General features: G+C 44.2%; 1 protein-coding gene across 1 annotated transcript in view; it reads left to right on the top strand.

Moving 5' to 3' along the window:
- Window positions 1–13676, top strand: part of LOC106610166 (glycine receptor subunit alpha-3) — a 104550-nt gene that overhangs the window by 45218 nt on the left and 45656 nt on the right. The window contains exons 2-3 of the mRNA XM_014209347.2: window positions 3053–3183; window positions 6636–6703. Of these exons, the coding sequence (XP_014064822.1) occupies window positions 3053–3183; window positions 6636–6703 (199 nt within the window). The remainder of the gene's footprint in view (window positions 1–3052; window positions 3184–6635; window positions 6704–13676) is intronic.

A 13676-nucleotide genomic window follows, 5' to 3' on the forward strand; every position in this document is an offset into this window, starting at 1 on the left:
GTTTTCTTCACCGCGAGAATTCCAGAATATTCCAATGCTCCATCAAGCCATGGGTGAGTTTATTCACAGCTGGTAATCAATCCGCATCTGAGTGCCCTATGGAATACAATACAGTATAATACAACTTTATTGTCCATGTTACAGCAAACAGAAAGAGATGAGGCTGTGAGACAACATAAGGAAATCGTTCCAGTTTCGAGTGACAAAATTCCAGCGATTATTTCAGCAGTCTGAACGATAACAATCCCTGCAAATTCCACCAAACTTAGTTTAAAGTGTTTTTTTAGGAAGTTTCAGCTTGCAATGCAGCTTTGCTAACATCGATGCCGCTGTTTACATTCCTGAATTTTCACAATGCTAATTATGCTAGCTCCTAGCTGTGGCAATGGATTAACTGTTTACAATGGATTATTGTGGGTTCTATCATTATAGGGCTGTAGACACATCTTAAGGTAAGGGTTATTCCACCCAAATATAGATTTTACCTGAACTATCCATTCAACGGTTGTTTCCTTGATAAACATTATGTAATCTAGCCTGGGTGCCGGTCTGTTTCTGCTCTGTTGACAATTAGAAACAATGAGCCAGGCTACATGTAATCAGTACAACTGGAACTGACAGAAAGAGGGAAGTAAGAGAATGTGGACGAGGTACTATAAATCCATACGGCACTCAGCCGATCCTTGCTGAGGTAAGTGGGTTGGGGGCTCACGGGCCTCGGCTCGGGCACAGCTCTGGACACTTTGGGAATGTTTTCAGTGCCTTATTATTAGAGCTGTAAATGCCTATCCCTACTTTGTGCCCTTATTTTTGCCTGACCACGTGACCAGACCAGGAAAAAAACGACTTTTAATTTCATGGCATATAAGTGCTCATGTACACTATAACTGGTAACTGAGCACAAATTATATTTCAGAATTGAGGCCTTGTGAAATTGACCAATCACGTTCCGTTGCGTACTGTTCCGTATGTGTGGTTCTTTTGAGTTAATTAAGGCTGGCAACGTTTTGTTTGTTCCAAATGTTCCCCCTTTTCATATTGTATATTCAGCCGGGGGCAAATGTTGTTCTTCTTTACCTAAATCCCCTTTGGTAATTACTGTTTTCATTTTCAACCAGCTTGTTTTTGTTTTGTCCATGGCATGCAGACAGCATGGCATTATGCCTACTGCTGGTTTCTAACACTGAAATAAGTCAATCTAGATGTTGGACAGTGTAAGATTTCACACCACTTACACCCTACTTAGTAGTAAGGAAGCTATGTTATGTGGTCATGCAATTAGAAATGAATGCTTGATATTTTTTAACTAATTACTGTAACCTTCATTGTCTGTATTTGTATCAGATGAGAAGGTCTGTTTACACAGGCAGCCCAATTCGAATCTTTTTCCGCTAATTGGTCTTTTGATCAATCACGTCAGATCTTTTTCAGAGCTGATTTGATTGGTCAAAAGACCAATTAGTGAAAAAAAAGATCAGAATCAGGTTGCCTGTGTAGACGCAGCCTTAGCGCAAGGCAGGAACTAAACCTGTACACCCTGGGGGTCTCCAAGAACCAGGTTTAAAGCACAACTGATTTCTACCGCTCTCCAGGAAAAAAACTGCTTGCCTTGTCCAAGGTGTAAGGGCTTAAAGAGAGCACCGGTAGCACCGTCTAACATGTAATCCACTGGGGGAGCGAGATGCAATACATGCACTGAGCTGTGTCTGCTTAAAGCAAAGGGGATGGCGTCGCAGCAGGATACATGTACTGGTACCGCTGGTAGCTACCGAACCAACACATCAAAATAGGGGATGAAATAAGAAACTGAGACTCTCTGTATTGCGGCTCACATTATTTAATCATTCCTACATGGCCCAGCTCATTTATGAGAAGACTTTATATTCTTCTACTACCTGTAATTTTCCTTAGAAGAGAGAACGAGAGAGAAGATCCCAGGCTTTGATGTTTTAATTAGTCATTGGGCTAACGGGGCTATACCATAATGACTCGCAGTCTCACACTCCCTCGCTCTCTCCCTCTAGCAGGATTTTACTTTTACTGCCAACGTGGGTTGACAGCTGTGAATAAATACTTGATGGAGGAACTTTGTGCTGGCATTGTGATATGCTAGGGAGGAAGAGAATCTTGGAGTTTAATCACTGTTTATGTTTTGGTGATTGTCCTCTCGCTGTCAACGTTTTTTTGTGTTGTTGCAAAGCTATCTAGTCTTTTTTGTATGTTTTCAAATCCCATGCCAAAACTCCGTCTAAAAAGACAAGATGAGGGTTGTGTATGCCGTTTGCTCTGGGCTATAGCACAAAGTACTTGAGCATATTTGATGAGTTACCCAGGCATTCTCTCAGGGATTGGGGTTTAGCAATAGAGGGAACAACATTAGACAACGGGTCCCAATTCAATGCACGGTAAATAAGCGTGTCCTCCCCTGAGCTTCCCTCTGGATAATGAATAAGGACTTTTAGTGGATGGGATGTCTAGGATGCCGTATCGAATGTATTTTTAACCTTTTAGTTTTTTGCCTTTAGGAAATCCATATCGACAGCTATTTATATTTATGTTCAAATATTTAGTATGGCGCATTATTGGTGCCACGAAAGACCCCTGTTATATTCAGCTGTTGTATCTAAATTTACAGATTGAGGTTTGCTATAATGATACCGCAACATATGGAGCCTTTTATTGTATTGATACAGTGAAAGTCCTGCGAGAGGAACTATAATTAACAAACACATTCAATATTAGATGGTTCCTATATCTGTCTGGTCAGCCACTCTGTCTTTCTCTGTCTCTCTCTCCATCTCTCTCTCTCTCTCTCTCTCTCTCTCCCTCCCTCTCTCCTTCTCTCTCTGTGAATCTAAATACATTTCTTCGGCCACAAAAGAGAAGTCCTGAATATGCATTATGATGTCAGAGGACATTAGTGTTAGTGTGTACATTAATGGCCTGGGTTACCTCTGCTGCACATTTCACTAAAGTCTGTATTTTCTCTGTGTGTCTTCTCTCTCTCTCTCTCTCTCTCTCTCTCTCTCTCTCTCTCTCCCCATCCTTTTAGTCTGGTGGCGTCTAAAGAGCCAGAGAGTCCTCGGGGGAGAGCAGTGCATCCTCCGTCACCCTCTGACTTCTTGGACAAACTCATGGGGAGAACCTCAGGCTACGACGCCAGAATTAGGCCCAACTTTAAAGGTACAGTATAGGCCTACAGTTTGTTTCTGGCCAAAAGTAGAACTGGCAGTTACAAGTTAAATTCAGGCCAAACATTAAATGTAACTTTCCTCTTTACCCAATGAGCAAGTCAGCTCATCCTCGGTTCATCGACTGATGTGACGTATTTACATGAATATCCGCAATAGTACTTTCCAGAATAAAGTTCCCATATCACCCCCAAAATCCTTTCATTATGTACCGTATTACAAGTAACATCCAAAATCACAACGTCAGGTGGCTGTTAGCTGCTGACTGAGGCCGAAGTAAACAGTTCCTAAAATGGAGTCCGAACAGACTGTGTTTACTCGCCCGTTTAGCCAAGAGGTCCCATCGCTTCTAGTGTTTACCATACTGCTGGCCAGGCCCAGGGACCGATTGCCTCCAGCCCTGGCCCTGTCCCTCATGGCAGAGGCCTGGCATTGGAATGGGAGTTAACAGAATGGTCTGTCTGGAAGACACGTTCTGTTTCTGTTTGTCACTTTTTATCTTGGCAAACACAGGAATACGAGTCAGATTGCAGTTGCCGTGACTACCCAAAAAGAAGTAGGAGTAGAAGGCCGTCCACGAAAGCTTGCCATCACACTCTGTTCTGAGCTGTCCTGATTGACATCATGTAGGCCATGTTCAATACAATGAGTAAAGAGAGTGTTCATGATAGGATGTTTGTGATAAGACCATGGTCTAGAGAAGGGTTTGTTAGCCAATCAAAGTGGGATTCAGCTGAAAAATAGAACCATCCACAGGGTATGTGATTTATTAGTTGTGGTTGTCACATGTGGCCACATCTATCCACACATTTGAGCAGGAAGGGGAAATGGGATGGAGTGGTCAGTGGAGCGGTCAGTTGGACCGGCAGAGAGAAAAACACACACACACACACACACACACACACACACACACACACACACACACACACACACACACACACCCACACAGCAAAGTGAAAAACCCACACTCTCCCTTATCTCTCCTTTTGTCATCATTGTCGATGACAGAGTCACAGAACGCAGAAAGCCACGGGAATACGGATCGCCCGGCTCTGCTTGACAGCTAGACTCCTAGGAAAAAAACATACCTGTCATGTATTATTTTACATACACTAACCACTTACTGACATCACTGTACATGCTGCTCCAAGTGTATTGCTGTTTCTATTGTAGTTTAGAAAGCATGGTCACAGTTTCTATGCGAGTCATGTACAGTAATACAACAGTAAAAGGCCTTGAGAATTTGTCCTTAAGACATGCCAATCATCTTGAATGGAAAAATGTGAAATTATGAAATGAAAATGACTGCTAATGTCGTAATAGCACATTATGTTGTCAGATGTCAATGATACAGATGTAGGATTTTAATTTGAGCCAGTTTGCTAAAGCAGGGAAATAATCCTGCAGCAACAGGAAATGTGAATTATTACGTGGATTATAATTCATGGACATTTTTGTAGGGGTTTATACATTTTTCTTAAGGGAAAATCAAGTCTGACATTTTTGTAACACTTTACTTGACACCCAGCATCATAACATGCTGTCACATGGTCATAACAATATCATAATATGTCATAACAGCTGACATAACTTGTCATAACACTGTCATGACACATACTGTATATTTAGACCTGTTGTGACATGTATTTTATGTCTGGTTAGGAGACCTACATAAGAGTGTCAAAACCTACAACACAAGACAAAACATTCCATTACACCATTTTCTGAAATGTAATATTGAATTATCATTGTAATTGCGCACAAATTGATGTCGGACATGCACCTACCACAATGATATATTGCTGATGAGTGGGATAAATGCAGCAGCAGGACAAGACATCCTCTTTTTGACCGAGGACTTTTCTTAGTCCAAGTAAAGTGACACAGGAGAAAGTTATTTAAAATATGATGGGAAAAAAACATGACTGTAAAGAATTAATTACAACAACAACAAAGGACTAAAGAAACAAACTTTCAAACGAAAGGAAACTTCTTGACAGGGACAAAACACATTTGAATAACTACAAGTTTTACATTTCCTGCATTGTGGGAAAGTTTTCCTGCAACAGCTGATCAAATTAAGATCCCACATCTGTAGGTTGGCATGGATTTTGTTTTGAGGGAAAAAACAGATCATTTATCAAGAATGGGAAGTAGATTAAGATCACGTCCTGACCAGCAGAGGGCGTAATTGTGTTAGTCTTGGTCAGGATGTGGCAGGGGGTTTGTGTTTGTTAAATGTTGTGTGGGTGATTGGACTCCCAATTGAAAGCAGGTGTGTTGAGTTGCCTTTGATTGGGAGTCTGTCCTCCGGCCCAGCCCAGCCTGAGTGGCCCGCCTGTCCTCCGGCCCAGCCCAGCCCGAGTGGCCCGCCTGTCCTCCGGCCCAGCCCAGCCCGAGTGGCCCGCCTGTCCTCCGGCCCGAGTGGCCCGCCTGTCCTCCGGCCCGGCCCGAGTGGCCCGCCTGTCCTCCGGTCCGGCCCGAGTGGCCCGCCTGTCCTCCGGCCCGGCCCGAGTGGCCCGCCTGTCCTCCGGCCCGGCCCGAGTGGCCCGCCTGTCCTCCGGCCCGGCCCGAGTGGCCCGCCTGTCCTCCGGTCCGGCCCGAGTGGCCCGCCTGTCCTCCGGCCCAGCCCGAGTGGCCCGTCTGCCCGAAGTGGGCGACGCCGAAGGTGGAGCGAGGTCCACGTCCTGCACCTGAGCCACCTCCAGGATAGGTGGGTTGGGGAGGGAAGGTGTAGCACAGTGCAGTCGGTGACGGCAGCCACCCTCCCTTCCCTCCCTTATTGTTTAGAGGTTATTGTTTATTGGTTTTGTTGAGGTATTGGGGATTTTTTTTGTGTTTTCTTTTTTTTTAGGTGCATTCCAGGGTCTGCACCTTGAGGGGGGGTACTGTCACGTCCTGACCAGCAGAGGGAGTAATTGTGTTAGTCTTGGTCAGGATGTGGCAGGGGGTTTGTGTTTGTTAAATGTTGTGTGGGTGATTGGACTCCCAATTGAAGGCAGGTGTGTTGAGTTGCCTTTGATTGGGAGTCCTATATAGGAGTGTGTGTTTTTCTTTGGGGTTGTGGGTAGTTGTTTTTGCACTGCGTTTGATAGCCTGCAAAACTGTTGCTGTCTTGTTTATTGTTTTTTCCTGTGGATGCCTTACTCTTTTGAATTAAAATATGAGTATCCACATTCCCGCTGCGCCTTGGTCCATTCTTGAAGACAGCTGTTACACCAGGGCTACAAGGCTATGCAGGATCTATTCTATTACATCATGTATAAGGCCATCATGGCATGGATTGATGGAACCACAGTTTTAAATATTCATGGAGGGGTTTAAGTGAAGAACCATGTTTCTCAATGACATTGAATAATCCCTGTATATGTATTTCTATGCCTACATGTCTTAACCTACTTTGAAGCTATATCCTATTTCCTAATGCTATTTTCCCCTGTCTAGGTCCTCCTGTGAACGTATCATGCAACATATTCATCAACAGCTTTGGCTCCATAGCTGAGACTACAATGGTACGTATATATTCATATAAATACATTTACTGCCTTCATTCCAGTCAATGTCAAACACATATATTTGAAAGTCAATGAAATCCAAAGGGTGGCATTGCCAAACGATGACAAACAACGTGACAGGGTGGGGGTAGTGTGTGTGTGTGTAACGTGGGGTAGTGTGTGTGTGTAGCGCGCCAGCGTGTTACCAGCCCAGGCCCAGGATTAGGGCCTGCATGTGTCTCCCAGGGTAGTGTCAGTGAGCAGGCTACAGGAAGGAGTACACACACTCTCACTTTGTCTCACACACAAACACACACACTCACTCATTGATTCTCTCACACACACACACATCCGGGCACACACACACACACACACTGATAATGTGGACAAGGAAACATCATAACGCAGCGCGTTTCCCGGGACAAGCATCTCTCAGACCTCTCCTCCACTCTCTCCTAGGGGAGAATCTCTTACGTAAGAATCCATTTCCCTTCCCTTCCTCTCCCACTGAACGGATGAATTAAATAAGCACCATTAAGCTATTAGAGACTGTGCTTTACTGAAACAATAAACATCCCCCTGAATAAGATATCATTTTATAAGAGGGTGTTTACTATTCTAATAAGATCATGAACGTGCCTGATGGAAAGACTGTTCCTTAAAGATGAAGGTTTTATTTGAACATGCGTCTGTGACGTGGATCAGAGATGAAGTTGATTCGTTCGGATGGGGATTGGAGGACTAGACAATGGATCCCCTGGAGCAAGGCTTTGTATGACTACTGAAAGGCACAGACACAGTGGCATGGGCACGCATGCACACACTCTCACATGCATATCACACACACATGCGCGCAAAAACACACACACCAACCACAGCGGATGTGAAGAGGGGACATCTGCGTCAGTCTGCCAGCGCTAACTTTGCAGTGACGCGTCCACTTGTCACTCTTTTTCGCTCACTCACTCGCTCAACACACACACACACACACACACACACACACACACACACACACACACACACACACACACACACACACACACACACACACACACACACACACACACACACACACACACACACACACACACACACCCCTGTCGCCTGCCTCCCCGTCCCGGTCTGAATAAGTCATAGGCTCAGGGAGCTGACACACAGGCTTTCAAGTCATTACCAGTGATGAGACAAGCAGGACACACACTCCACTGCGAGGCTTCCTGCTTTATAGATACCCAACCAGCAGGCACCTCACAAATCATTCAGCAATCCCAGAACTACCTCAGGAACCACAGACCCAGTGGTGGTTGTAGAGGTAGAGATCTCTCTATCTTTCCCTCTAGATGAAATAATCAATACACGCAAATGGAATTTGGTCAGTGAAGCTAGACGTAAAGATGGGGGGGATGATTTAAAAGACAAATTGGCTTGAAGTGGTTCTTGGGTTTTGGGTAGTTTCTTATGAGTCGATGTAGATGGAAATGTTTTTACTACGACCCATAAAGGATTAGAATTGGCTCACTGGCTTTGACTCTGTTTTGCAAGTCTATAATGAAAAGTGACATGCGTATGAGTGATTTAGTTTTTATAATGTGGTGTTTGTATGAGCACCCCTTCATGGATGTACAAAGGTGCCAAATGATGATGAAGTCATCTGAAGCTAAGTGAGAAAACAGAAGTGAACACAAATCCTTCAATTTCTTAGCATTAGGGATCATTTGGGATTGATGGAGTGATGTGATAAGTCTGATGGTGAAAGAGGACGATGTTGAGGCCTCCAATATATTTGAAGAGGGATGGCATGGAACTGCAAGAGATGGAAAGAGTGAGAAAATGGAGGGACTTCACAGTCCAGTGTGGCTGGAAGAGGGGGGGAAGAGGGGATGTGAGGAGCCATGCTGGAGAGAAAGGAAGAAAAAAATTGAGAGAGCAAAAGACAGGAGAGGGGGATCATTCTCCTCCGTATGTCACCGCTGGATTAGAGACCCTCGGGGGCAGCAGCAGCCCTACTCCCACCATCACCATCTGTCCTCCTCCACACACACAGGGAGATGATGTAACATTTTCCAGGGGGGGAGGGAGAGAGAGAAATATACAGAGGCACATTACTGAAGAGCACTAAGGCCTGACCCGCAAGGCGTTGCTCATGGCCCATCACAGGGAAAAGGTTTCATTCAGAGACAGACGGAGAGTGGGTGGGTTAAGTCTGTTTGAGCTACAGGGAGAGAGTGGATTGGAGAATTCTGTTAGAGACTTACAAGGGAGACATACAAAGATTTGATGTATTCCTTTCTGGGTCTGATTTGATTAGATTACATTTGAAAAAGACTCTGACCCTGTGTGGCTCTGATTCCTTCCCAGCAAGCAGCAGACCAGACGACATGCCTTTTTGACTGTGACATGACTTCTGATATCACAGTGCTGCTTTGACATGGGGATTGAACTGCTGTCAGTGATGGATGGAAACATTGTGTCATAGAGTACAAAGGGGGAGGCTACACACTGCCACTTCTTATATACTATGGCGTGTGTGTGTGTGTGTGTGTGTGTGTGTGTGTGTGTGTGTGTGTGTGTGTGTGTGTGTGTGTGTGTGTGTGTGTGTGTGTGTGTGTGTGTGTGTGTGTGTATCCATCCTCCCCCTCTCATCTCAACCAACGAGGGTTGGTTTGACAGATCAGATCTGAGAATAAACCTCAGTGGTCAATCCTCTAGTACCAAACTATAGTGATCACATTAAAGATGGTGGCTGTGTTAATGTTGGACCACTGCATCAATCTAGGTAACATAATTTAAAAAATCCCCATCAAAAGCCGTCAGTTCAGGCTAGAGATATCCGTTTGTTGCATGGGCTGCGTCTCAATCCACAGCATCCGCTTATGTCGGCCTTCTGCATCTGCGGTGGAAGGTGACCGAGTTACAGCGTACACCATGAGACATTACACCATGAGACATCTCGAATCTCGGTCTTCTCACGAAAACATCAGTAGCATCCGAACCGTTTGGGCTACAAACTAATATGAACGCTCTATGGAAAGATGATATTTGGGACTCGTCTGCAGGTAAGCTGGTACCGGTTTTAGAAAATTCATGGAAGTATGGAAGGAGTTTTGTGACAACAAAAAAAGGGCTTAAATATGTGTCCATGTGGCACTGGAGGAGACAAGCCCTACTGCCATGCCTTTTTCCTGTTGGGAGGCTAATGGAGTCCAGCTGAGGGTAATAAGTCAATCAAGTGTGTGATTGGCTGGACAATCAGCCCCAACAGTTGATTAGGCTGCTGCTGTCTCCAGTCAGCAGGTTGGGGCTGAAAGACTCAGTTTAAGATAGCCTTTGTTATTTGTAAGCATTTCTGTTGGTCAATTATGGAATAAAACCTAGTTTTACTCTGCCTCACTGAGCCTCTCCCCAGACTCTGTCACAGTAAAAAAAACATCACTATTTCCTGAGCTGTCTTATCTTCTAGATATACTATAGGACAGACACTTCGAAACCTTATTCCTTGTTATGTATTTTTTGACTTTCTGTTTTGCCATGGGTACCATGTTGAGATCTAAGTGTGTGTGTCCTCAGAGATCCGCCTGAGCTGTGAGTAACATTTAGGGCTGTGGATTATGTAAGCAACATTCTTGACAGGAGGATGACTGATTATCTAGGGTTGTTGACTATTTGTTTTTTCATTCTAGTTTTGCCCTTGTTTATTAAAGTGGTGAGAGTGGTATCGTACATGGTCATGTGGTAGACTAGAGTCACAGAGTCATGTGGTAGTCTAGAGTCAAAGAGTCATGTGGTAGACTAGAGTCAAAGAGTCACATGGTAGACCAGAGTCATGTGGTAGACTGGAGTCACAGAGTCACGTGGTAGACTAGAGTCACGTGGTAGACTAGAGTCACATAATCACGTGGTAGACTAGAGTCACGTGGTAGACTGGAGTCAGTCACGTGGTAGACTAGAGTCACATGGTAGACTAGAGTCACAGAGTCACGTGGTAGACTAGAGTCACGTGGCAGCCTAGAGTCACGTGGTAGACTAGAGTCACAGAGTCACGTGGTAGACTAGAGTCACAGAGTCACGTGGTAGACTAGAGTCACAGAGTCACATGGTAGACTAGAGTCACAGAGTCACGTGGTCAACTAGAGTCACAGAGTCACGTGGTAGACTAGAGTCACAGAGTCACGTGGTAGACTAGAGTCACAGTCATGTGGTAGACTAGAGTCACAGAGTCACATGGTAGACTAGAGTCACAGAGTCACATGGTAGACTAGAGTCACAGAGTCACGTGGTAGACTAGAGTCACAGAGTCACGTGGTCGACTAGAGTCACCGTCACGTGGTACACTAGAGTCACAGAGTCACGTGGTAGACTAGAGTCATGTGGTAGACTAGAGTCACATGGTAGACTAGATGGGATTTCTTGAAGAACATCTTAAACAAAAGTGGAGACTGTGTCATGTCAGACAAGTATACAATAGGACCTGAAGGTGCCCGTATAGACTACAGTATGTTTACCATAGGACCTCAAGGTGCCCATATAGATTACAGTATGTTTACCATAGGACCTGAAGGTGTCTGTATAGACTACAGTATGTTTACAATAGGACCTCAAGATGCCCGTATAGACTACAGTATGTTTACAATAGGACCCCAAGGTGCCCGTATAAACTACAGTATGTTTACCATAGGACCTGAAGGTGTCTGTATAGACTACAGTATGTTTACCATAGGACCTCAAGGTGTCTGTATAAACTACAGTATGTTTACCATAGGGCCTCAAGGTGCCCGTATAGACTACAGTATGTTTACCATAGGACCTCAAGGTGCCTGTATAAACTACAGTATGTTTACCATATTACCTCAAGGTGTCTGTATAAACTACAGTATGTTTACCATAGGACCTCAAGTTGCCCGTATAGACTACAGTATGTTTACAATAGGACCCCAAGGTGCCCATATAGACTACAGTATGTAAGTGTGTTTCTATAAGAAGGACTAGAGATGGACTGTTTATTGCAGAAAAATGTGGGACGAAAACCGCTGCTAGATATTTCCCAGATAGGTTGGAGGCCCTGTCCTCTATCACAGATTAGAGAAAAAAGGATGTCTGAATAAGCGACGAAATCCCACAGCTTTTCACGAGCATCAGTGTCAGTTCAATGAAAAGTGAACTCCCAAATGTGAGGTGTGTTACCCTGTGCAGTCTGTGTCAGAGAGCGGGAGAGAGCAGGCTCAGTGTCATTATTCATGATCAGCTGCTGAACGAATACACATTGTGGAACTACCATTAGCAACTGATTTGGGATCAGCTCTCCCTAGCCGAGTCCTAACGTTAACCATTATGAAAACGAACAACTACACAGGCCCCGGACCATGAACAAAACAAACACCGTCATGCCTAATCAAACCAATACCAATTTTCCCAGCTGTTCTTCTCAGTGGTCTGTCTGTGTTTTCAGCTCTGAACGAGCTCAAGTGAATAGATATTGTCATTCCCTTTTAAGTGATGAGTGCTGGTGGTAATAGTACGCCATATGTTTGATAGCAGGAGAGCTGCTGTACTGACGTTGTCTCCAAACAGCAGATGCCTTCAGATGGGATATGCCAGTCCTTTTCTCTCCACTGCACTTTATGTAACATCTAAAATCGAATAAAAGCAAATAAAAAATGTATTGCGTTTTTCCTGCCTGTAGACAAGATATGTAATTACAGCTTGGTATTTGCTCAGCAACACTGGTAAGAAAAAAGGCAATTTAGATTGATGTATCCCCTAAAATGTAGTATGATTTTTTTTTATATATATATATATATATATATATATATATATCATCTAGTTGAAAGTAAACAAAGGCTGAAACAGATGTTTATTGTTGGAGCATTCATTAAAAAAAATTATACCTGAAGTGCCTTTAGGGCATGTCAATTTTGACAGGGCTTTTTCCCCTATGGAACATAAAATCTGTGCAGTACTATACACGAATTCAACTGGACAGGGCATGGGCCGTACACTGCGACATGGACTATGGGGATCGTACATAGAGACATAAGGGACATTATTAATAAGCAAATCCCTATAAAGCATCAGCTTTATTAGAAAGCCACGGTGGCGTCTGGCTAAGTGACAGTGACGGCAGCACAGAGAACAGGGAAAGGAACTGAAAGAATAGGGGAGTTGATCCCGGAAGCACAAGAGGCATCCGACGCATCCGCGCCCCCGGGTCCCCACCATATGGGGACTTCATGGTCCTCTCTGCCTTGGTTCATTGATGTCAGCTCTCTGAACATCAGCAGGGACCACCAGGATCTTAGAGGGGGGGATACAGTACTGACTTCGGGTCCCCAAAGTGTCACCACCATATGCGGACTTCGCGCCCCTGTAGGTGCCCCTCTGCCTGGTTCATTGATGTCTGCTCCATGAGCATCGGTGTTATGGGAATCCCCATAATTTTCGAATCCCAATGATAATAATTAACCATCAATAAGCCTTGACTAATCCCCAAGGTTTGTAAGGACACTGGGTTAATAATAATTAGGCAAGGACTCAGCTTTCTGCAAAAGGTCTGTACAGTTTATTCTAAAGTCAAAAATGAGGACTCAGTCCTTTTATAATACACACATATATTCCTATCTTTAGACCACTCCCTTCTCAAACAACCAGTACTTTTCCACTCACCACAAAGAACCATAAAAGTTGCCACATTCTTCAAGGCTTTCACCTGCCCTCCCCCTTTATGACCCTCTTGGTTTGAAACCCTCCAATGATTTTCCATTACCTACTCTACAACTTCACTCTGTTTACATCCCTACTAAAGGATATAACCTCAAAGTTTTACAATCCTAACCGATCTCCCCATATCCTGATTTTAAACATATCACCCTATTCTATAATTTCAGAGTGGAACAGTTAAGTCATTTTCCTAACACATACAAATTATTCTAACAATCAGCTGGGACCACAAGGACCCTAAACTCAGACCTCTGGGGGAATGTCATGAATGCAGAGG

This window comes from Salmo salar, chromosome ssa08, assembly GCF_905237065.1.
Source record: "Salmo salar chromosome ssa08, Ssal_v3.1, whole genome shotgun sequence".
Lineage (NCBI taxonomy): Eukaryota > Metazoa > Chordata > Actinopteri > Salmoniformes > Salmonidae > Salmo > Salmo salar.